Source organism: Vespula pensylvanica, chromosome 7 (assembly GCF_014466175.1).
Source record: "Vespula pensylvanica isolate Volc-1 chromosome 7, ASM1446617v1, whole genome shotgun sequence".
NCBI classification, from domain to species: Eukaryota; Metazoa; Arthropoda; class Insecta; order Hymenoptera; family Vespidae; genus Vespula; species Vespula pensylvanica.
This window is the reverse complement of record NC_057691.1, coordinates 1,541,425-1,563,452: the sequence shown is the minus strand read 5'-3', so window position 1 is coordinate 1,563,452 and position 22,028 is coordinate 1,541,425. Positions and strand designations below refer to the sequence as shown.

General features: G+C 28.1%; 2 protein-coding genes across 6 annotated transcripts; one reads left to right on the top strand and one right to left on the bottom strand.

Annotated features, from left to right (window-relative positions):
* Positions 1 to 6: 6 nt before the first annotated feature.
* Positions 7 to 3,728, top strand: LOC122630597 (apoptosis regulatory protein Siva-like). The gene is made up of 5 exons (XM_043815258.1): positions 7 to 2,647; positions 2,860 to 3,085; positions 3,177 to 3,361; positions 3,424 to 3,575; positions 3,652 to 3,728. The coding sequence occupies exons 2-5, from the start codon at positions 2,968 to 2,970 to the stop codon at positions 3,695 to 3,697; spliced, it is 501 nt and encodes a 166-aa protein (XP_043671193.1). The 5' UTR covers positions 7 to 2,647; positions 2,860 to 2,967; the 3' UTR covers positions 3,698 to 3,728.
* Positions 3,729 to 7,183: 3,455 nt separating this feature from the next.
* On the bottom strand, positions 7,184 to 21,583 carry LOC122630577 (copper-transporting ATPase 1). Of its 5 annotated transcripts, XM_043815199.1 has the most exons (15): positions 21,035 to 21,582; positions 20,701 to 20,782; positions 20,527 to 20,581; positions 13,379 to 13,776; positions 13,008 to 13,282; positions 12,686 to 12,907; positions 11,751 to 11,980; positions 11,432 to 11,621; positions 11,128 to 11,361; positions 10,185 to 11,055; positions 9,515 to 10,101; positions 9,211 to 9,414; positions 8,916 to 9,136; positions 8,653 to 8,817; positions 7,184 to 7,359 (listed from the first exon to the last, which is right to left on the bottom strand). In XM_043815199.1, exons 1-15 carry the CDS (start codon positions 21,035 to 21,037, stop codon positions 7,227 to 7,229), a joined length of 3,870 nt encoding a protein of 1,289 aa, XP_043671134.1. In that variant the 5' UTR covers positions 21,038 to 21,582; the 3' UTR covers positions 7,184 to 7,226. The 5 variants fall into 5 exon arrangements, with proteins under 5 accessions (XP_043671134.1, XP_043671133.1, XP_043671137.1 ...); XM_043815198.1 differs by lacking the exon at positions 20,701 to 20,782 and having other exon boundaries at positions 21,035 to 21,583; XM_043815202.1 differs by lacking the exon at positions 20,701 to 20,782 and having other exon boundaries at positions 20,527 to 20,598; positions 21,035 to 21,580.
* Between the last annotated feature and the right edge of the window lie 445 nt (positions 21,584 to 22,028).

The window sequence follows — 22,028 nt, the reverse complement described above, 5'->3', positions numbered from 1 at the left end:
CTCTCTCTCTCTCTCTCTCTCTCTCTCTCTCTCTCTCTCTCTCTCTCTCCACAAAAAAGAAATGACGTAACTCTTCTAATTTTTAATAAATAAAGCTTCGCACGATTTTATCTGCGCTTCTCCATGTAATTTATACATAAACGTACGTTCGAAGACGTAAGAAAGAAAAAGAAAAGAAAGAAGAAAAAAACACAGAAAAGAAAATGAAAATGAAAAAGAAAAAGACAAGAAATATTGAGAGAATCGAATCCGAATATATCGGACGCGTGCCGTCGAGCCGAGGCCAAGTTAATAACGAAACGAAAATAATTTTCGAAATAGCAACGACGACACATTTTATTCTTCGAGTCGCTACTTTTTCATAATTTATTTTTACATTATTTCCTTTTTTTTTCTATTTTTTTCCTTTCTTTCATTCTTTCTTTTTTGTTCTTTTTTGTTAAACAACGATCTTCTCGTCCGCAAATGAACGTTCCTGATGAGTGACGTTCGTTTACTTTAATTACGAAGTGGGAGGTTAATTCGGATTAATTTAATTAAAATCGATGTAATTACATATTCGAGTAATAAACGACGCGAGAATTATAATGGGTTGGTTAATCGGATAAACGTAAAGAGAAAACACAGGAACGTTTTGATGCACGGAGGCGGGGGATGGGGCACGGGAGACGAGGGTGGCAATGAAAGAAACATATAACATACATAGCCACACGTGACATACAAAACATACGAAACATACATTAAGCAAACATACCATATACGATATATATATACATATATATATGTATTTTGTACTCACTCTGCACACCGAGATCCACCAAAAAGAAAATATTCGAGATGCTTGCCGGTTTCTTCGTCTAACGCTTAAAAATCTCCTTTTATTAAAAGAAAAGTCCACACAAGAAAATACGAATCGCACAAGGCACATAATACACAAAGAAAAGGAAACACGAATGAGATATAACGAGGAACTACCGATTCGAGAGTTCGCATTTCGAGAATCGCAAGCAAAATCTCGAATCGATCAATATAGTGAAATCTTTATATACATATACATACGTGTGAAGTACATGTATGTATGTAGCTCTTCGATTGGATAACAATACTTCGCGTTGATTGGACGAAAGGATCGAAAGAATATATCGAATATTATATAAAAAAGAACAAAGAAAACGACATTATTAAGTATGGATGCGTTTACGATTAGAAGTGTTACAAATTGCCTTTCACTAGGCGCCAAATACAAAATTATTGATCTTTCGATCCTATTTGCCTTGTACGATTTATATTATATCACCATTTTCTTGTCGACTTTCCTCACCGTAATCCTTTTTATCGCGTAATTTTTTACGCATAAACGAACAACGTACCCGTATGCCACGTATTCAGTGCACTTGCAGTGATCTATTTTTTTACGATGAACAAACAACACATAACCCTTCAATCCGTGTTCCTCGAAGTAGAAAAGATCGCCGTCTTTTTCTTAATAATACTAATAATACTAATAATAATAATAATAATAATAACAACAATAATAATAATAAATAATAATAATAATTAATAATTAATAATAATAATAATAATAATAATAATAATAATAATAATAATAATAATAATCCAGCAACGGTGTACGCGTATTGTGATCCAAGTGTCTCACGGTCTTGCTAATAATAAGTAAACAAAATGAAGCTAAAATTAATTATTATATTTCTTAGGATTATATCTCCCGAATAATTAAGAGGCGCATCATAGTGATCTCTTTTCGTGTACGATGTTCGCTGTAATTTATTAGACACGCAACGGTTACCAAAGAGAGAGAAGCGATTTATACATATATATATATGTATATATATATATATATATATTAATTATATTATATATATATATGTATGTATGTATGTATATGTCGTTTGTTATAGGTTTATTTTTACGTATTCTATATCGACTCATTTACAAATTAATGTTATTTCACACGGTTTACTTGTGGAACGAGCTGATAATTGCGGTGCACACAGTTATCGCATTTTGCAATTAAATACTAATGTTTGTCATGCTACGACTATAAATTATTATGTATTATTATAATGGGGTAAAAGAAAGAAGGAATGAAAGAAAGAAGAGTAAGAAGAAGAAGAAGAAAAAGATAAGATACGTATGTCGTTACTTTTCAAGCAAACGAAAGAAAGATAACGATGCGGATAGGAGATGAAAATGAATTGTAACATATTTGTTGATGGCCAATATCAAATATGTATAAAAGTAATAATAATAATGCAACATTACTAATAAACAAATATTACTAAAGTCGTCGCATTTTAATCCTTCATCGATTGTATATCATCGATTGTATGTATCATCGATCCATTTTCGCGTCTTACAAAAAAGTTTATTTTGTTTATTTGTTTATTCGTTTCTAAACGTCGAATCTTTCTTTTGAAATCAACGATTTAAGGAGGATAAAGAAGATGGAGTGGGGCAATACGATATTTGTATAACTGTCGCGAACTACGCATGAAAGAATAGAAAGGAGAGAAATTAACTACTTTGAAGAAATCCTGTCGAGGTGACGCATTGTATGTTTTTATATATGAAAAATGTCCCATTTAGAAGAGAAAATATATTAATAAAGAAGGAAGAAAGATCAATGGTAACATTCGTTATTTTATATATGTATGTATGTATTTGATTTGAATATTATTTCGGTTTAATTTCGTATCGATCATTTTATAATACATATCGTATATATTTGACCTACAAATATTGAATTTCTATTAAACATCGAGAAAATATTGTTAATCCGAATAATCCGTTGTGTGATATATCGAAAATTTAATTTGAAATACGATTAAATGTACGTAGATCATAGAATAGACAATGACTATGGGATGACAAGTTACGGTTATGTTGCTTTCATCAGTGAATATCTCCGATATTAAAGTTAATAGTCTTTTGTAAAATCAAATAAATATGACAAAGCGAGCTTGTCCTTACGAGGAAAATTTACTTCCTCAATTAAAAATACACGTGGGACAAAGAGAAATTGATAATGGAATTGCCGAAAAAGAACGAATGAAGCAAGTTTATGGTAAAGAGGTTATATTTTAATTATTTCAGAGATATCGCTTCTTTTTTGTTCAATTTTTTCTTCACACTTGTTTTTAATACTTTGTATCCAGATAAAACCTTGAATTTACTAAAAGAAGGTGTTAAAGAATATTCACAGAGTTCGAATACCAGTCAAATGGAGTTAACTGAATTACCATTAACAAAAATAACTTCTCGTGAAATGAAGCCTGAACGTTCAAAACAAATGATTTTAAATAGTAAATTACAATTAGAAACCAGTAATAAAATCATATCAGTATGTACATGTTTTTAAAGTTGTTCTTTTGTTGATTCGATTTAATGATAACTTTATTCTAGGATGCACAAGTCGATCTTTGTGGATGTTGCAGAATAATAGATTCAAGTTCAACAAACAAATGTTTTTACTGTGATCAAGTATTATGTTCCTTTTGTTTATGTCAGTGTATCAAATGTTGTGAGCTATTCTGTCAAAATTGTTCTTTACCCATGTAAGTAGTTTTCGATTTTATATTCATTGAATGTGATATTTTCATTGTTTTTGCATTTTATTACATTTCTTTGCAGATATGATACTGAACGAAATCATGTGTGTCTCAATTGTTATTATTGATCAAACATAAAATGCTAAGTTTTATATTTTATTTTCTCTTACTTTTTGTATTATTGCATGTATTTAATATTATTATTTATATGAAGTTAAATTAAAAATTTGTTTGCAGTGTGGAATAAAATTATATAATAATAAATGATCAATAATTTTTTCAACATTTCAAGAAATTATTGTTCTTTGAACATAAAAACGAAATTACTCTTATAATCAATTTGCACAATTCGATCATTTTTTAAAATATTTTCAAAATCCGCTATACGTTCCATTACATATTTTAGAATCTTACTGATTACATCATCCCATATTCAACTCCAACATTCCATAAGAAAATTTCAAATGCATGTTATCAAAAATGAAAAATTATATATTTACGATATGAATGACACAATATATAAACGTATTAAAATTAGATATTTTCAAAAAATTTTAGGAATATTCCACAAATATCTTAATTTTGCATAAGAAGAACAAATACATTTAACATTAATAAACGTGCACGTATTTGTGAAACAAAAACATTAATTATAAAAATTTAATAGATTGATATTTTTCATAACAATGTTTTCAACATACATACATACATGTAAACATACATACATATAACAGCTCATATAAAAATCCAAAACATAGAGAATACGCAATGCTTGATTTCGAAGGACATAAATATTATTCTAGCTTTGTTCTTTTATCTGTGTCCATATATGTTTTCGGTAGACGTAGTGTGTTGTTATTCGCTTCAGTCATCGTTAGAAAGACGTGAAGAACAGATGTACGGAACGATAATAAACGATTATTACGTGAAATTATTAACAAATCTTTCTTTTATTTAAAACATACAAAGAACATGCGATGTATAATACAGTGTACATTATATATAAATGTTTAGGACAAAAAGACGTAAGTAATTTCAATAAAATTGGTATCAAATATAATGTATTTAAATCGAATTATGTGTTTCATAAACATTTCATAATTTCAATATTATAAGTATAACAATATATGTGTGTATGTGTGTGCGTATATTTTTTTTGTTTTTTATTTAGATTCGAAGATTAACAATCTTGAAGAAAAATATCCTCGTAAAAAGCGATGCGACTTGAATTCCAATATGAGATCGATGAAAGAAAATCATCCGCTGGAAATCTGCGAAAATAGGTATTGTAACAAACGAAAAATAATACTCAATTAATTAATGTAAATCAAAAAGATTTTAAATCAAGCAATAACGATAATATATTTAATTAACTTAATTAACGATAAAATATTTCAAAATATCTGAATATTATACTTATTCTCAAAAAGTTTTGAATAAGTTAAATAATTCATATATAGGTTAAAAAAATCTTTATGATTCAATGATCTTTATGATTCATAATCAAATGATAATAATACTCTGCGAATTTTATTTTACAAATATAAATACAATGGACATTTCAAACATAATTTTATTGTTAATTTCTCAAGTAGTAAGTACCAAAATTCGTATATTAGAACTCGTGGCATTATAAAAGATTAATATATGAGTGATTCTATAAGAATAACTTCTCAATTAGATAAAAATGTATCTTCTAACAATAATTATACTTATAATCTGTAAGGGAATAATAAATAAAAATATCTATAGATGAAGTGTTGTAGAAATAAACATAGATCATAGAATAGCACAAATTTATTTGTATAATAACAAACATAATTGTGATAATTTTGTAAACGTTACTTTTGTCCTATTAGTTAGCCTTTAAATTTATAATGTGGATAATGTATCATTGTTAAACAATCAGAAATTAATAAATCCTTTAGAAATTATATAAAAATGACCATTACATATTAAATATTAATAATTATAAAATTATTATCTCAAAAAACATTGATTGGAAATATATAAATAAGAAAAATAACCCTTATAATTATAATTACATAAAATAACCCTTATAATTATAATTACATAAATAACTAATATATTCATTCTAATGAAAATAGAAATTTTTAAATAATATTACAGATTCAAACTAATAATCTTAATGTAATATCTAATGTTATCTAATATATGTAATGATTTTAGTGAAACAGGAAATAATTGCATGTATATTTAACAAATACCTATTTATTAGTGGATAATCATTCTATAACTTCATAAATAATTACTATTAATTTCATAAATCTGATAAAAATGAAAAACCAGAATCTTTAAATTGTTTTAATAATATGATCAATAAAAACAAATTCATGAAAGTCATGGATAGTTCTACTTACTAAAAGTGATGGAATAGGAACTGATTTATATATTTTCTTTCAGCAAAATAGTTTCAATTCAACTATAAGTTCGAGTATATTACATATTTTAAGTATTTTGTCAGAAAAAAGTATATAATGCATTTTTATCACTTTTTTATATACTCATTTATAACGATTCATAAAATTTTATTTACCAAAGTAATTATTGAATTTAATCATTGGATAATTATATATAGATAAAAGACTGATTTGCATTTATTTTGTAGTATAAAATATTTTTTATTTAAATCATTTATTTTATAGTCAATTTCTTAGAAAACCTGCAAAAATTAAGTACAATGTAGCATGCAACACTAATTTCATTTATTTTAGTAATAATACATATTTTCATGATTGTCATACAGTGTACAAATTTGAATGCAAATTTGCATGCATGTTAATTTATCATTGATATAATTATATTGTGTAAAATATTTCATATTCAATGTAATATAAAAAAAATGTTCATATTGATATAACATTTTCAAACTCAATACATTTGTTATATAACATAATATTATATATAACATGAAAATAACATTATAATAATATAATATATTAAGGTGAAAAAATATAAAATATATTTTTATACTATTATATTTCACATTTATGAAAGTATTATTTATTAAAATAAATTTAGATATTAAATATTTTCCCTGAACAAAAAATTTGTATATAGATTACATATGCACCTTGTCATATAATTATTTGGTAGACAGTTTGATTATTTGTATTTTAGCAAAAACAATTTTTACAATCTTGTAATTATCAATTTATATGATGACATTGTGTTATTTTTAACTTATACACATAATTTTGCAGCATAAAATGATTTAAATAAATTATACAGTGTTATATATTAAGTACAATTTTAAATTTGTATAAAGGATATATACATGAAAAAATTGAATAGAAAGAATTACTTTCTAATAATTTGTAAATTAAATAATAGTCTTTTAAAGTTTGCAGATGTACACAGTAAATGCTTTTTTATGCATAGTTGATAATGTACTTTTAATTTATCCTTTTACATCATATATGCAATAACTTCTTTTTCAATATTTATCATAAAATGTTCAAGAGATTTAATGATAAAATATATAATATAGCTATATAAAAAATTTAATTATGGGAACATAAACACAAAATAATCAGTGATATTGTACACTAGGATGGATAGATGGAGAAAATATCAATTATGATAACAGTAGCTTGTTAGCTTACATTATTACATTTTTCATGTAAAAAATACAATTCATAAAGGTGTTATGTTAGTTGGGTCCTTCTTGCTTTTTCGATAATCATTGAAGTCAACAGCTAAATCAGTATCATCCATATCTTCACCTAGTAATCTGCCCTCAATATCACTTCTTGTCCTTCCAAAAAGCCTGTGAATAAATGTATAAATAACTGATATCTTTGAAATTGATCATTAATCTTGGTGTTATGAAGCACTTTCTTCATTAGTTTTATTTAGATTTCTTCAATATACAGCTTACCAGTTATTAATTCAAATAAGTTTCTTACAGCTGCATAAGCTTACTGTTGCAGAAAAATCTTGATATGAAGCATTTGTGATTTAGATGCGACAGAATAAAATTATATTTATTTGTTAATAAGAGAACTGCAAGCAGCACTTATCTTTTTAATATTATTTCTTTTAATGTTAATATACGTCATATAACATTTTATAAATTAAAAAGTGTGGAATATTATATAAATATCAGACAAAAATTACTCTCTCATATTCTTCAAACAGTTAGTTTACTAAAAGCCAAAATCACTACATAATATTATGAAGTATGTATTATATTATCTACAAATACCATACACAATTTTAATACAATATATCATGCAATTTTTATCACACCTTATACATACCAGGTAAATGGATTTTTTATATATCTTCTTTTTTTTAATTATTCACTTTATAAATAATTTACAGAAAGTAATAACTTAAAAAATAAATAACACATCATCTCTGAGTACAATTAACCATTTGATATATTTATAAATATTTACAATATATACAGTGGACCAATACCAAAATGACAAATACATGCATTATAAAAATGGACGACTTTCTTAAGTCATTCAAACATAGCATTTGCATATTAGTAAACAATCAGTCTTATATCGTAATTCTGATTATTGCGAAATATATAATCTAGTAGTATAAATAGAATATAATAATCTATCTTTATATGCATTTAAATAAAAAAAGTAATATAATGTATTACGGAATTTAATAATATTGTTCATGATTCACAGCCTGTATATGTGTTTCAACAGAGTAAATTAGATATAAAATATATAGAAAATTTGTCTATTAAACAAGAAATAGAAATTGTTTATTACTATACAATCTAATGAAAGGTACAAGAGTGACAATATTTTTTATACCCTGCATTATGTATAAGTTAATTGTGACTGGTTAGTAACATTATAGTATTTAATAATGGATCAATATGATTTCAACATAAATAAGTATAAAAAATGAGTAAGAAATATTAATATAACTTGATATTAGAAACAAAAAATACATGTCTAATGTTAGTACTACATAATATTAAAGCAATGTTATAAACAAAATAATATAACTTCACCAGAAATTTCTTTAAGCTGTTGGGTTATTACAATTTTGCAAGAAGTCTGAATAGGCGATACTCGTTCGACCATACCTGGAGAGAGATGATGTTGTTCTATTTAGTACTGGCATTACTGATTCATCTAATCCACGATGAAGAGATATTGTATCAAGATCGATCATTCTAGCCGTAGAATGTGCACGCATAGCTGCTAAATATTCCGGTGTTTCTAACGAAACTTTTGTTGGTTTTCGATACCTATAACAAAATTAATAATAATAGAAAATTTTAGTAATTGCAATAATACAGATATATTAGTTGTTTCTTCTATATAGATTTTATTTTTATATACTTACAATTTTAGTAATAAAGAGCTTCCAACTACAGACACTGAACTAAGCGCCATTGCTGCAGATGACATCCATGGTAATAAAAAGAAACCAAATGGACTAAATATACCAGCAGCTATTGGAATTCCCAATAAATTATATATACTAGCAAACAGAAAGTTTAATCTTATCCTGCGAACAGTTCTTCGAGATAAGTCCAAACACGCAATTACATCCAAAAGGTCATTCTAAACGAAAGATGGGATTCAATAATTTTATATATATATATATACACAATTTTGTGTATATATATAAAACTTACCCTCATCAATACCACGTCTGCTGCTTCTACAGCAACATCAGTTCCTGAAGCTATAGCAATTCCAATATCTGATTGTGCAAGTGCTGGACTATCATTAACACCATCTCCTACCATCGCTACTCTAAAACCTTGATCTTGTAGTCGTTGAATTTTCGCAACTTTATGCGATGGTAAAACCTCGGCAAAAACTCTGGTAATACCAACCTATTCGTTAAAAATGATTAAAAGTAAATAGAAATCAAAAGAAAAAAAATCTAATATATCGCATTATGCAATTAATATAAATAATTTACTATTTATTCACCTGTCTAGCAATAGAAGCTGCTGTTTTTCTGTTATCTCCTGTTAAAAGGATAACTTGTAAACCCATTTTTTTTAATGTATAAATAGCAAGATGTGCTTCGGGTTTAACTGTATCAGCAACACTGATCATAGCAACTAAAACATTATTCATTGCAACTAAGACAGCAGTGTGACCAAGATCCTCTTCACTGATCATTCTTGTTTCAACTTCTTGAGGTATATTTATGGCATTTCTTCTCATCCATTCTCTATTACCAATACAAATCTCATATGTTTCGTTAGAAACAATTTGATCGTTATTACCCTCAGGACTTAATAATAATTGCAGATCCAAATTTTGTTTCTCTTGTGTGGCAGCGACGAAAGGTACTATATCTATTGGCACGTTGTTCAGATTAAAAGTTCCAGAAGATACTTTCTTCGTTTGATTAATATAATTGATAATTTTTTCAGACTTTAAAGCGTCGGATACCGCTGTGGTAAAATGCGAAACTTTACATTTTAAACCACAACCAGCAACCGCTTGAAAATTGGTACATTGACCAGTAGATTCTGAATCTGTAGTTTCCTTCACAAAACGAACGATCGCTAAAAAAAAAATGATAGCGTTAGATTACGCATCGTTATAAATTTTAAACATTTATACTTTCATCAATAATATGATCGATTACCTGATGCAATAGGATGTTCACTATTGATTTCAGCTGTTCCAATTGCTACCAGTAACTTTGTTATGGAATATATCTTCTCGTCGACAAATAGAGCAATTTTAGTTACCATGGGAACACCGTGCGTTAATGTGCCAGTTTTATCAAATACAATGCATTTTACTTTATGCGCATTTTCTAAAGATTCCGCACCCTTTATCAAAATTCCATTCAATGCACCAACACCAGTTCCAACCATGACAGCTGTTGGTGTAGCTAAGCCTAATGCGCAAGGACAAGCTATCGCCAATACAGAGAGTGCACTTCGAAAAGCATACTGGAATATAATCTCTTCTTTTTTCGTATACTGCTTATGTATCTGATCATTGTGCGTCAAAGGTAATTTATCTACGCTGATATATCCTACTATTATCCACGTAAGTAAAGTTATAACTGAGACTATTATAACAAGAGGTATAAAATAACCAGCTATTTTATCAGCCAAATGTTGAATCGGTGCTTTATTCGTTTGAGCTTCTTCTACCAATCGAACAATTTGTGCTAACGTAGTGTGTTCTCCCGTATGCGTAGCAGTAATCAATAATGATCCATTTTGATTTATCGAACCACCAATAACCATAGATCCTTTCTTTTTTGGCACTGGCATACTTTCTCCAGTTATCAAACTTTCATCGCACGTTGATTGACCTGATAAGATTCTACCGTCGACAGGTACTTTAGCACCTGGTACAACTTTTAATACATCACCGCGTTGAACAAGATCGATATTTATTAAACGTTCAGATAATATTTCGTTATTTGGACCTAACGTCACCAGTACTGCGTCCGTTGCTTTTAAAGATAGTAATTTGGAAAGAGCCTCGGATGTCTTGCCCTATAAAATATATTTTTATTAATCTCTTGTTCATTAATAAGATTATTAATATAATCAATTAAACGAATTTACCTTTGCTACATATTCGAGCCATCTGCCTAAACTAATGAACACCAACAACATTGGAGGAGTATCGAAAAACGTTTGTGGACTATTATTTTCTTGCATTATCATAGCTGCTGTAAGTACGGCAATAGAATAAAGATACGATATTGTTGTAGTCATGGAAATAAGGACATCCATATTTGTAGTGCCATGTTTCAAAGCTTTATACGCTTGAACGTAAAAATGCCATCCACCAAAGAACTGCAAATATCCTCTCTTTAGAGCTATATTTTTAAATATTTTCTCTTGAAAAATATGTATTCGTTGTTACCTGAACCGGCGTAGAAAAAATAAAAAGCAATAAATTTTCCCAAGACAGACCAGGCATTATACAACACATGTCCTCGTGCGACTTATCATCCAAATACATTATTAACATAAAATAAGTCATTATTATCATGCTGGGTACTCCAAAGATTAGAGATATTAGAAAAGCCGTTCGCCATTTTTTTATTTCCTCTCTGTATAAATAAAAAAAAAAAAAAATAACAATTCAAAAAACATATAAAAAAAATGAATGCAAACAGCTCAAGTCTGTCGTATAATAATATATTTGAAAACGAAGAGAAAGCAAAAAGTATCATACTTACTTTTGATCTAAATAATCTCTGTTCTCTTTATCTTTATTACTAAACAACGTAGCCGTAAAACCTAATTTATTAATACTATCGACAATGTCTCTAACTCCTATCACTTCGGCATCGTATTTAAACTTTCCACGTTGCGTCGCTAAGGCGACGGAGGCAGAATGTATACCAGGTAACTTTTTTACAGTCGATTCTATTTTATTGACGCAAGAAGCACACGTCATTCCTGAGATCTAAAGAATAATACTACGTTATATATATCCATGTGTAAGTACATACGTACACACACACACACACACACACACACATACGTATGTACGTTATTTGAATCAAAGATTTATGTATGCAAGATATAACAAAATTATGCGGAAGAACATTAGAAATGGATTTCTCATATATAGATAAGAAAAACAAAATAGATTTTATCAAGATGAGTCCGGAAATATTTAATTTCTAAGTTGTATGATCTTATCGCATTGTCATCCATCAAACGATAAACGAAATGCATTAATTTGTATACATTGTCTTATCATTGCAGAATGAATAACGTATGCTCGATACGTAAATATCCAACAACCTTTAACAAGCTTCAAAGAAACGATTTGCGAATACGCACAACACTAGAAATTTTTGAACGTTTTAGAAACTCGATGAAACGACGAGCTGAGACACTGTGTATTCAAGAAGAAATAGCATGATATTTCGAATGTTTCTTTTAAGAATGTACAATAATTTACAGCGGATAAAACAAACGTAATTGGAGTACGTCGAGATCATACTCGAAAGTCATATAACTTAGAAATTAAATATTTGCGGAACTATTCTAATAAAACCTACTTTCTTTTTCTCTACATATGTGAAATTCATTCGTAAAGTTTTGCCGTGCAGTTTCGTTACACTCTGTATATAATGATGTCATAAGAATAACTGTGACTTACTTTTAATTCTACTTCCCCTTCACCAGTTCCAGGTTCATCGATCACAGTAGCTTGAAAGCCTAACTCTGTGATACTGGAAGCGATATCATTTGCTCTTATTTTATCCGAATCAAAAACAACTTCCGCCTTAGCGGCCATTAATGCTACCAATATACTATGTACACCATATATTTTTTTACAATGTTTTTCTATCGCAGAAACGCAAGATGCGCAAGTCATACCCTGTAATGAACGATATCGTTTTATCGTCTAATACAATGAATTATATTAAAGACAAAAAAAAAATTACTTCGTCATGATGTAAATACGATTAATCACGTACCGTTATATGTAGAAAACACTTGGTTGTACGAGCCATGGTGAGCACATCTCCGCTTCCGTTCAATTTCACATTGACCTCGCTATTCTTTGTTTTACTTTTCGCAGTCATATTTATCGGATTATTTTCTTCCTTAATGAAAGCATCAAAGCCAGCTTCTTCTATACAAGTTACTATTTGATCAGCCGTTATATCCTCGCTTATATAAGAAACTTTAGCTTCTTCTTTCTCAAGACTAACATCGACCTCCTTCACACCTGATTTATCTGACAAAGCAGCTGGAAAAGAAAAAAAAAAAAAGCAGAATAAAGAATCAACAAACGATCTTAATTATTGATCTTAACTATTGTTTTATACAATTATAAAATAATTACTTTTGATGGACTTCACGCAGGACATACACGTCATACCACCGACGTGTATAAAGCAAGTCGTAACAACTGATTTCTTATCATTTTTATTATCATTATCGTTGGATATTAGGGAAGCATTAAAACCCATGTCCTCGATTGCTTCCACCAATTCCAACGGTGTAATTTCCTCAGTCTTATATTCTACCTGGCCAAAGTTTTCTTTTAAATCTACTTTAATATTTACAACACCCAAATGATCGCCGATGGTTCCCTCGATACTTTTCACACAGCTTTGACACGTCATACCGTCGATACGGATTTTAACCGAGGAGGTTTTCGAGGATAACTCCATTTCCTGTGAGCGTGGCACTCGCACCAAATGCGTTGTTCCTTCGTATACGATGTCGTCATCATCGTCCCTGCAAAAAATAAAAAAAAAAGATAATAAATCTTTTCTTTAGCTTCGTTTTCTTTCTCATTTCTTTTTTTATTTTATTTCTTTTTCCTTTTTCTTTTTATCTATATCATTAGTCAAAAATAATTCTACGCAAGTGAATTACGTGCCCGTTATCGGTTAAATTGAAATTAAATTATTATTATAGTATATTTTATTGTTGATGATAATGCATCGAGATGATTTAGTTTCAAGGTCAAGATTTATCTTATCAATTCATTCATTGACGGCCATCGTATACTTTTCATTTATTCATATTGAAGATTTTTATCTTGTTAAAAATTCACTATGATGATTATATCTTAAATTCCTATGAAGTTTTCTTTTTCTTCCTATTTGTTTTTTCGATCAAAACCGTGAGAAATATAAAAGAGCAACTTCTGATATAAAAAATATATCACATTTATAAGATATACTTATTATACATTAAGTTAATAATATTACTAAGTAAACACGATATAAGTAGACGCAATGGCGTGTCTTTATGTTATAATTATATTATTTAATATTTGCAAATATCTAGTAATATTTAATTTGATAGATCTACAAATGTGATATATGATTATATGTTTATATAAAAAGCTTGTTTATAATTTCATCCGAACGAAATGAATTTTTGCAAAGAAAGAAAAAATAAAAAATAACGAATAAAAATTAAAATAAATAAAAATATAAATAAATAAATTAATAAATAAATTAGTACCGACGTAATCGGTACTATTAATAAATCAATAAAATTTAATCAATATCGGAATTTGCTTGTTTGGAATTTTTCTTTGTTAGAAAAAAAAAAAAAAAAAAAGAAAAAGAAAAGAAAAGAAATCGATATCGTATGTTCGTTCTAATCTGAAATGTCTCGATGACGGTCATTGTGCAAGTATAGTTATCGGCCTTCGAGAAAAAGTTTATCGATGATTTAGAAGAGGAAAAAAGGATGAAGAAAAATGTTTGATCATTACGTTATCTTAGCGTTAACAGATAACTGTGATGAAAAGACTACAGCATATGAAAGAAAGAGAAAAAGTTAGAGAAAGAGAAAAAAGTGAGAGAGAGAGAGATTTCACGATCCTTACCAGAAGTTATTATCAAATGCACCATAACTTTTTCGGCCGAGGAGAGGTTTCTTATCCTCATCCTTCGTCATTGCGAAAAATTTTCTATATCCTTTCGTCAAAATCGTACCACGTGAGCACGTTTATTTAAAAAATTTAGAAAAAAAAATCGGTAAAAATGGATCGTAATTTAAAAGTTTCAAATACGTGATAAGGTTGAACTGTTTCGTTAGACTCTATATTTAGCGTCGATGATTCTTATTAGCTGCTTCTATCTAATATCGTTGAAAATCACGATATCGTCGCCTGGACAGTGTTAACAATCGAATCGATATTAATGATCGTATTACAGAATAAAATGGAGCAAAGAAAATACCACGGAAAAAAAAAAAGAACAGAAAAGAAATAATAATAAATATTATTGAATAAAATAGATTTGGTGAGTTTAGAGAATTGTACTTGAAATTTATTTACTCGATTCTAAATGAAATCTATTCCTTAATCAATTTCGTTTAACCGATAACAACGATAAATGAAACGATCGAAAATACGTAAGTATTTTCACTTCTTTTTTTTTTATAAGATTTTTTTTCTTTCTTTAAATTTCTTCATAGGAGAATTTTTCTTCAAATATCGATCGAATTTTGGCCAATGGTAGAAGAAGATTAATCTCTCATCGATGAATGTTCGTCTTCACCTTTATCAAATTTTCTTCACTTTTAATAAAAAAAATCGAAGAAATAGGAAATATATACATATATATATATATGTACATATGTATATATATATATATATATATATATATATATATATATATATATACACAAAAAAGAAAAAAGAGAAAGGACACGATTTTAATAATCTTTCGGATTCGGAAGATCAATCGTTCGGAAATCTCTTGCTTCTTCTTCTTTTTTATTTTTATTTTTTTTTTCTCGCAAGTGGGGCAACCCACAAAGACACGCCGTACTCGACTCGAATTGATATCACCGTGCAACTGATAACTCCTGCTTTAATCGGCTATCGACATGCCTCGCTTGTGCACGCGGTCTTTATTTTTGCTCACGGCACTTCTCCTCGGCCAAAGTATAAGACCAGGATTTTCTGAACTACGTTACATACAATCTTATTACATTCATTAGTAAACGCAGTTTGATTTCGCATTCGAACGAAAATTATCAATCATCCGTTAAATTTTCAATAAAGATTCGTTTTTCTTTTTTCTCGAAATATGTAATTATTACACATAAACGCACGCACGGCGTTGTTTAACTGAATTTAATCATTTTAAATATCATTTCCAATCGAAAGAAATCCAAAGAAATAAAATTCTTTATTTGATTAAGGTTTATTCATTATTGTTTATTCATAATTTTCAACAATAAATATATCTTAAAAAATGATTCTCGAAAATAGATCTTTCGAAAAATGAATATATCTTAGATGATCTGATTATAAATCGAACACTTTCTATATATGTATATGTACATAAAATACGCATATATACACATATAAAAATTAGATAGACGTATAAAAAATGCCTTATCCTTAATAATGCGATACATTTTATGTAAAATAGAAATGTATTTTATTTTGTAATAATCACTTTTTAACTTAAATTATTTAAAAATGAATTATTAAAAAATTATTTAATTTATTACATAAAAAAAAGAAAAATGATACTAACCCGAGTAATCTCGTATTTTCGACATGTTTCAACGATTCCATTTTCAAAAACTTGTGGTAAATCAATGATTTTGTTCGATGCACTAAAGGTCCAGTAAATTTTTTAATAGCACTCATTTAATTTGCGTACGATCAATAGAAAGAGAGAAACAGAGAAATGATGGATACAAACAAAACAATGTTATTTTCTTTTCATTATCGTTAAAATATTCTGATAATTGTCATAAATTACATGAAATGTTCAATTCGACCAAGGATAAATGTTTCATTTGAGTTCGCTTATCGAATTAATGAAATAACCTGTTTTGAAAATAAACCATAACATTTTAATAAATTTTCCTATATTTATTTTCAAATTATACACACACATATCTGCAGTAATTTCGAACAGTTAATTCGAATCTGTATATTAAAAATTCAAAACTGACTATCAGACTTTAAAACGATCATTTCTGATCGTTGAATTTTGATTCAAAGTATTCTCTTTTATTTTCTTCAATTAGAGAAAGCGGTTACCTCCTTATACGGATTCTTTTAATGAAAACCAAGATCTCACTTTCATCCTGTTAACTTTCTAATATTGTTCAAATTTCGAGACCTAGTTTCTTTTAGATTCCTTCCAAAAATGATAATCACAAACTCCACGTAATCCTACGTAAAATTAATAATTTTGATTGATAATCAATGAGATGTCATCGACTTTTGCATCATTCTTCGTGCATATGTTAATCGAACGTATATTAGTTCTTTTTCTTCACGTTTTCTTTCAAACCGTTCAATGTCTTTTATTACGCGTGTCTTGATAATCTTTTTCTTCTTCGTTTTCTTTTTTATAAATTCTAATTCAAACCTAGAATCACAAATGAACGATAAAACTCGCGATAAAATCGTCCTATCTTTCCTGCGATCAAAAAACAATGACGAATTTTCGTCGTCTCGTGTAAAATTGCTATCTATCACATGAACGTGAAGAGAAAAGAAATGGCACTTGTTCATAAATCGAGAACAGACACAGGAATGAAAAGGATCTACCTTAAGTTAACGATTTAGACGATAATGCGACTCGGAAGAGAGTGAAAGGCGTGCTCCAGTTCGAGTTACAGGATCTTTCCTTTCTCTAATGCACTAACAGAATTTGTCCTTTTCTTTTCCTTTTTTTTTTTTTGCTTTTTTAATTTATTTTTCTTGAATATTTTAACGCACGTTTAATATTATAAGCAAAGCATATGGGAATATTTTCTTAATATTTATACATTCTCTTCGAATTTGATCATTTAAAAATTTGAAAACTATTCTTTCGTAGAAATGGACAATTTCTTTTCTTTTTTTTTTTTTTTTATTCTATTATTTAATTCTATTATAAAAATCGCATCAAACGTTTGTGAGAGTTTAAGACACAAAGAAAAGTTCACAGTTTATTATATTAAATTTGACGTACTTTAGATAATTTAATAGCCTTTGTATAGATTCTTTGTTCTTTAAATTGTCCTTTAAAGATGAATCTTATAATGAAGTGTTGTCTTTTTTGTTTTATATATCTACTATAATTCTATCGATTATTTTTCATGCTATTTATCATTGATCTTTATATGTAATTTCTTTTCGATCGATTGAATGAAACAAAAGAAAAAAAAAAAAAGAAAGAAAGGAAAAAGAAAAAATTTTCTAAATCTTTTTTAATCCTAAATGTACATTCTATAATAAGTTAAAAGAGATTTTGAAATTTTGTCGTCCTGTTTTTGTCGATTATTTCAACGACGATCTAATTATTTCGAATTGAATAAAAACAATTCTATTTATCGAGGAGATTAATTACGTTTAGATATCTCCATATTGCATTGAATAGTACAATAACATATATCTCGCACATACATACATATTATGTCTATAGAATCATGAAAGTGTTTTATTTGTCTATTTCATGCATTTATCGTGACGATCCGATGCAACACGACACTATATGTTTATTACTTTTAAACGATACACATTGACGATGATTTGCAAGCATTTAAAAAAATTTACCCAAGGGGAATTGTTTGTTGGGAAATTACGATGACATCGCAAATGAAAATTTGATTCATTTTAGAAATACTAAGTTGTTATAAATCTACTAGAATGAGAATTCATCGTAAAACGTAAACAGGAAAAACAGTGAAGGTCTTCGTAGAACTATGATGTATCGTTATAAACTTCTGTCTCTCTCTTTCTCTCTCATTCTCTCTAACTCTCTCCTGTCTCTATCTACGTATCTACATATCTCTATCTCTATCCCTATTTTTCTTTAGTTAATATTACTATTGACATTATTTTTCGAAACGTTAAAAATATTATGAAATCTCATTGTAAAAAAGAAAATTACATTTTTATAGTTTTACTCTAAATATTTTGTTTTTATGATCGAATATTATCGAATTAAGCGAAAGTTATTATTCTTTTCCCTTTTTTTTTTCTTTTATTCTTTTATTATTTCTTCTATGAGAAACCTCGGTGTATCATTTTTCGAAGTATTATGTAATATGTTTGTAAAAAAAAGAAAAAGACCTTTTTATATTTTTGGTCTAGATATTTTGATTATTATAATTATATTTTCAGTTGAGCATAAATTATTATTTTTCCCATTGTTTTTTTTATTATCGAAGCTTCAACATAAAAACAGCAAGAACGACGATAACAAGCGAGTATTTAGAATATTATTGCTAATATTTATATCAGTTCAAGGTAACGAACCGTTAAATGCTGACAATAATGTTCGCTAAAATAACAGTTAACTAATATTCGCACGCATATATTTTTTAGTCTATTAAACAGGTCATAACGGCCCTCAGTAAGCGCAATCATGTTATTTAATTAGAATGATCAACTAACATCTGCAAGGATCTCACACACATATTCTTGCATAAAAAGAATGTCAATAGATATTTATGTAATATGTCCTTTGAAAATAGGCAATTAATAATAAATAAAGAGTATGTTGTAATAGATTTTACTCACCCATATAATTGAATGTTTCTTAGTAGACTATATTGCCACAATTTTTTATTAAATTCAAGCATTGCTAAAATTTCTCTTCTTATTCACGAATTCGAATCGAATATACCAAATCAACGAGATAACGCGTGAATTTTATAACGATTCATATAAGCATATTTTTTTTCTTTTTTTTTTTTATAAAGCTTTCCGAGTGTTTCATAAACGTGTATCTCTTAACGTAAACGTTAAAAAACAAACGATATTTATCGTTGAATCTATTTTGAAAGCGATATTTTAATCTTGATAATACAACGTCGCGGAACTAGCGTATTCTAAAATTTTACTAAACGAAGGAACACTTGCTAACACGTTCGTACAAATAATGAATATTGTAATTAACGAAGCACAGATATCAAGAAGTTCGAACGTTGAAAGTGGATGGCATTATTATTTGAAAGCATATTCATTAAAAGCACGTTAGTTATGACGAATATGATCGGTACTCGTTTTCCGTTACTAGCTTCTTTGTTCGTCAGAAAGAAATCGTCATCATCGTCGTCGTCGTCGTACAAAATATTTCTAATCGGGATCGATAAACGCGCTGTACGGTTTAACTGTCAATTAATTTCACAATGCATTGTTGTTAATACAAAGAAGACTAACTCGAAGTAAAGAGGATGTTGAATGAAGCGTTTGTGATTGTCCGAGAAAGCAAAATATTAATTAAATTTATAGAATGATATTTTTGGAGTACACATATTTATTTTATAAGAGTTAAAAACATCCTCTATACTTCCTAATGCACGCTTTGTTTCCGACTGGTAGCTAACATAACTGTCTGTATTGTTATAAAGGTTAAACTATTTAAATTATATGATTTCAAAAATACAGTATAAATTATGTACTGATAACGTTACCGTGTGGAATTAACTAATATCTATAAGATAAGATACTTTTAGTTCTTATTCAATATAACTAATGCTAGAATAAAGAAAAAACTTGCTTACCGTTTATTTAATGGCTGAAGTTCTGGCTTAGTTATTGATAATTCATCGCCTTGTCCTGTAACAAAATATTATCTAATAGAATGATCAAATATTAGATTAGTCCATGTATCTTTAATTTAAAAAAAAAAAAAAAAAAAAAAAAAAGGAATTATTTTTTTATTCTTACGTACATACCCGAGATTTGTTTCTCAGTTTTAGTATTCTGAATAGTTATAGCCTTATCAAACTCCTCTACGTTTATTACCTCCATTCTCTTCTACAAAAATCACCAGAACAAAACTAACATTAACTTTTAACACAAATACACATTGTTGTTTTCTTTGCAAAATATTGGAAGTTAATTTGTATGTATTAGCATTTTGCGCAAAGAATAAAAATATATTCTCAAGATACGAACAAAGCATATTATAATCACTTTTAGATAAAATAAGGACAAGACTTCATGAAATGATAATAAAGCTATACTTATTTCTGAATATAAAATCAGAAAAAATATAATAATACACACCATTCACCATATGGGCTTCTTCAAAGTCTTTCATCAAATCACTTAAGAAATGTTTATATTCAATCTTAAAAATTGGATGCACTCGCGTTTGTTGTATTAGTAATGGAAGCATAACTTTAAGAAATGGCAGTAAAACATGTTTTTAAAAATGAATATGACGTCTTCTCGAAGACCGGAGCTTGAATCGTCGAACTTATTTTGAATTTGATTTTTGATGTCTGAACAGTAATACAAGTCGAAATGAAAGAATTGATTATTGAAAGTAAAAATTTTTGGAAGAACGAATTAAAATCCGCGAGAATAATATTTATTGAAATTTAAAGAGAATGATCGAGCGAACCGTCAAACGCTGCATGTTGTTTAAAACTGTCTCGTTTTGGTCTTTCGATGGAAGTTCATTTTAACAAGTGACACAGTAGCAGTACATTTGGATCGTCGCTAACACCACAATGAAGTTCTCTGTATATCGGGTGACACAAATAAAACGTGATCAGACATTTGAACGACACTGAGATAGTATCGAAAATCTAATTTGTTCTTCAATCAGCATTGATAGTAATCATCTATGTATATCAAATTTGTACATATAACTATGTATATATGAGATATTAACGATACATTAAAAAAAAAAGACGCCCAATCTTTACGCCTTTTTTGATAGATAACCAATCAAAATTTTATTTCATTTGGTCTTATCTTTCCGTTCTATTAAATCAAAATATGAAAGACAAATATTAATATTTTATATGATTACATTTTTAACAGAATTGATAATTATAGATAATTAATTCGTTTATTGAGCGATTAAATTGTTAGAATTTTTTCGTTCGTTTATTAAGAAGTATTTAACAAAAAATTCGAGAACACTTTCGAAGTTCGTATTTATGAATAAGTCGTTGGAAAAGTAATTGGATTTCGACCAATAGGAATAAAGTTGTCATTTATATTGTACGATGTAAAGCTGCGTCTTCATTGAAATAATAATGAAAGAATT